The sequence below is a fragment of the Arachis stenosperma genome, chromosome 10 (assembly GCF_014773155.1).
Source record: "Arachis stenosperma cultivar V10309 chromosome 10, arast.V10309.gnm1.PFL2, whole genome shotgun sequence".
Lineage (NCBI taxonomy): Eukaryota > Viridiplantae > Streptophyta > Magnoliopsida > Fabales > Fabaceae > Arachis > Arachis stenosperma.
This window is the reverse complement of record NC_080386.1, coordinates 125,386,589-125,391,138: the sequence shown is the minus strand read 5'-3', so window position 1 is coordinate 125,391,138 and position 4,550 is coordinate 125,386,589. Positions and strand designations below refer to the sequence as shown.

At 35.1% G+C, this 4,550-nt stretch overlaps 1 protein-coding gene across 1 annotated transcript; it reads left to right on the top strand.

Moving 5' to 3' along the window:
* Nucleotides 1-2,567: 2,567 nt before the first annotated feature.
* LOC130957642 (uncharacterized mitochondrial protein AtMg00810-like) lies at nt 2,568-3,026 on the top strand. Its single transcript, XM_057884493.1, has one exon. The coding sequence runs from the start codon at nt 2,568-2,570 to the stop codon at nt 3,024-3,026; it is 459 nt and encodes a 152-aa protein (XP_057740476.1).
* Nucleotides 3,027-4,550: the final 1,524 nt, after the last annotated feature.

Below are 4,550 nucleotides of genomic sequence, written 5' to 3'. Positions count from 1 at the left end.
CAAAATGGCATTGTAGAATGCAAACACCAAGATATTCTTAACATGGCTAGAATTTTGATTGTTAAAAGCAATTTACCATTAAAGTTTTGGAACTATATTGTTGCTCAAGCCATTCATGTTTTAAATAGATTTCCTTCTAGCCCTCTACATGCCAATAGCGCTTATCATATTTTGTTTGATAAATTGCCAACTATACGACATTTTAAAATTTTTTGTTGTTTGCCATTTACTTCAACCTTGAGTAATCACAGAACAAAACAACAAAAGAGAACCCGAAAAGGCGTATTCTTGGACTTCAAAATGGGAACCAAAGGTTTCATTCTACTAGATATAACTATAAAAGAAATTTTCATTTCAAAAAATATCATTTTTTATGAGCATATTTTTTCATTTCAGCAACATAAAACTGTCTCAGATTCTCACTTTTCATCTCATGATCCTTATGCCACTATACACACCATACCTTTCTTTTCTACACCTACATCATTTCATCTATTATCTCCTTCATTTCATACTCCATCCCATGCACCATACTTAGATGCATAATCACACTTAGATAATTCACTCCCCTACCATGACACTCACACCCCTAATTCCATTCAAAGAGATCCCATTCATCCCGACTTTATTTGTACAAAAGATAGTGTACACATCCCTGAAAGCACCTCACAACCTCATGACCTCCAAGCACAACTTAAAAAATCCAGTAGAATCCGTAAACCTCCTAAGCACTTTGCTGATTTTCATTGTATAAATGTCACTACTATGCCAAATACTTCCAGGATTGTTCCTCCATCATGTCTCAAGTATCCTTTCTCACAAGTTATTTCATTTGACAATTGACGAACGGATTCTTATGTGGTCTAGAATTCACAAATATATTCTCTGAAAGTATAGCTTCTAAACCAACAAAGAATCCTTTCATGCAAAAGTTTTGGTTGTCACAAGTAACAAACCCCTAATAAAATTTATAACCAAAGTATTTAAATCTCGGGTCGTCTCTCAAGGAATTGCAGGGAAGTGTGCTTATAATTGGTTATGGAAAGGTGTATTTTGGGGTTTTAAGATAAGAAGCAAGAATAGTAAATTGCAAGAGGAATAAACTAATAACTAGAAAAGCTCTGGCAAGGTATGAGAATTAGAAGTCTTATCCTAGTTATCCTTATCAATTGTGATGAGAATTGCTCATTGCTCCCACTTGGTCAACCTCTAGCTATGAAGGTAAGTCAAGTGGATAAATCAAATTGATTTCCCAGGTCCTAGTCAGCTCCTATGGAAAGACTATAGTTAGTGGGATTTAAATCAACTAGCAAACATAACAATTATCAATCAACAAAGGAGTTTGATAACTCAAGTGTCACCTACTCAACCAAAGCCAAGAGATTCAATAACAACAAATGTGGAAGCAAGCAATAAACATGAAATACCTCAAATTGCATTAATAAAAGAAATCGAATATAACATGAGAATTCATAAATTAAAGTAATAGAATAAATAAAAGTAGAAGAGAAACTAAATTAAAGGAACACTGAACCTGGATTGGAGGAGAAATAAACCTAAAACTAAGAGAAATCCTAAATCCTAAAACCTAGAGAGATGAGAGAATACTCTATCTAGAAAACTACATCTAAAACCTAAAATTATGTGAATGAAAAGTTCTCTTTCATTCCTTCACTCTGCAGCCTCTAATCTGTGTTCTTTGGGCCTAGAACTGGGTCAAAAACAGCCCAGAAATCGCTGGGGGCGAATTCTGATATACTGGATTTTTTACAGAACAACGCGTGCATGTGATACATGCGTGCGCGTCGTTAGCTATACGGCCACTATGGAAAATTATATATCATTTCGAAGTCCCAGTTGTTAGCTTTCCAACACAACTAAAACCGCCTCATTTGGACCTCTGTAGCTCAAGTTATGATCAATTGAGTGCGAAGAGGTCAGGACTGACAGCTTTACAGTTCATTCAGCTTCTTGTATTCCTTCCACTTTTGCATGCTTCTTTTCCATCTTCTAAGCCATTCCTGCCCTGTAATCTCTGAAACACTTAACACACATATCAAGGCACCGAATGGTAATAAGAGAGGATTAAAACTAGCTAAATTAAGACCAAAGAAGCATGTTTCCAACCATAGCACAAAATCAGGAAGAAAAATGTAAAACGTGCAATTTCTATGAATAAGTGTGAGAATAGTAGATAAAATCTACTCAATTAAGTATAAGATGTACCACAAAATAGTGGTGCGTCAACCATCTCTCTCACACACAACTAGTTTTGAACAAGCCATTAAATATAATTGTCAGAAGAATGCAATTAAGGATGAACTTGAAGCTCTGGAGAACAACAAGGCCGACTAGTCGCTGAAGGGGATACCTGAATCGCTGGTATTGATCACTTTAACACCTTTATCCCGGTAGTCAAAATATCAAATTTTATGTTCTCTTAGCTCTTGCTGCTCACAAAGGCTAGTTTCTCCACCAATTAGATGTTAATGCAGCCTTTTTTCATGGTGACCTTCCGAAAATTGTTTACATGAAAGTCCTCCCAAGTCTCTCAGCTCTTCCCAATAATGTATGCAAACTTGAATGCTCCCTCTATGGGCTCAAGAAGCCAGTCGTTAATGGAATCACATGCTATGCTCAGTATTGAAGTCCTTTGCTCCCTCTTGGTCTATGTTGATGACCTTGTTCTTGCCGGCAATGATTTGAGAAAAATCACTCAGGTTAAAGCTTTATTGGATGTCAAATTCAAAATCAAAGATCTCAGTCATCTTAAATATTTTCTTGGCTTTGAAATTGCCAGGAGCAAAGAAGGCATCATGTTATACCAACAAAAGTATGCAACTGATCTCTTAGAGCAATTTGGCTTGACAAATTTGAAATATGCCACAAATTCTATGCGCTACACTTTTCATCTTTCAAAGTCATCTAGTTCTCCTTTTCATGATTTGACTCCCTATCATAGACTTATACGGAGGCTATTGTATTTGACCAACACTCGTCCAGATATTAGTTTTACTGTTAACTAACTCAGCCAATACTTAGATTGTGTGACCATCAAACACTTCAAGGCTGGTTTGCACATTTTGGGGGACATTAAGCTAAGCTCCAGCCAACGGAATCCTCTTCTCTTCTAAGTCAAACCTTCACCTCACTGGCTATTCTGATTTTGATTGGGGAATATGCTCGGACACACGCAGGTCAGTGTCTGGGTTTTGCTTCTTCTTAGGATCCTCAATCTCTTCTTAGAAGAGTAGAAAACAAGTTATAGTGGCACGCTCTTCAGCTGAGGTAGAGTATAGAGCTTTAGCTCTAGCTATTTGCAAAGGACATTGGCTGACCTATATCTTTTGTGACTTTCAAGTACAATTGGAAAAACCTATCACTCTCTTCTGAGACAACAAGTCAGCGATCCACATTGCGTCAAATTTCGTCTTCGATGAACGTACCAAATACATCGAGATCGATTATCATATGGTTCGGGATCGTGTCCAAGATGGTTCCTTAAAATTGCTACCCATCCCTACCTCTGAACAAATACAAAGAGCTTAGCTCCAGGTCCAATCACAAAGTTTCAATGCAAGCTTGGCATGCTTGATATTCACTCCCATGTTTGATGGAGGCTGTTGGTGGACATTAGTTATTTGGTGAATTAGCCGCAATGATAAAATCTATTAGGAGATTGTCACTCAGGTATAATTAGTGTGTGTTTGAATTAATGTCTACAAATGGATGTTGATATAAATGTGCTTTTACAAAATTAATTTTGATCAAAATTGAATTTGTGTCAATGTAATTTTGTTTGGATATTTTTTTTCAAATGTGCTTTCGAAAAAATGAATTATGTTGACCAAAATCACATTAGATTGTAAAATTACTAAAGAGGACATAATTTGTATTATTTTTTATATTACTTATGCAAAAGATAAATATTATTAAATGTAATTTTTAAAAAATATAAATATTATTATATAAATATAATATGTTAACCAAAATGTATTTAAATAATAAATATTAATATATAATTATTGTTATTGAATGAACCAATATTTTAATTTTAAATTCAATTTTTTTGTATTTGAGATTTTATAGAAGGACTCCTTTTTAAAGAAAAAAAAAGTATGAAAAGGTATGGTTGGTTGAAAATAAATTAATTTATTATAAATTTTCAACGGCATTTTTAATTAGATGTAGAAGCAAGTCGAATGTTATTTTTGGAAAACGTACATTTGGAGAACGCTGAACTAGGGTGTGTAACGCTCGGTCCGATCCGAAGATCCGGTCCGGTCTCGAACACTTTAGAAGTTATTTTGGTGTGATTTCACTGGGTTTAGAACCGGATAAGAGTCTGAAAAATAGACCCGGTCATTATTTCGGGTCGGGTTCAAGCCATGGCTCGGAACACCCGAACTCGGCTCGGTGGCCTGGTCATCATATACAATTAATATTTTGTGTTATTAATGATGGATGATGGCTATTCATATGTGAAATTTAAGTACTGTAAACCTTAATTTTTTGTGTTATTAGTTATTATAAGACCATAAGTTAATGTT

Bases quoted from the DNA above. Each gene is read 5' to 3' on its own strand.
- LOC130957642 (XM_057884493.1), top strand. From the start codon at position 2,568: ATGTATGCAAACTTGAATGCTCCCTCTATGGGCTCAAGAAGCCAGTCG.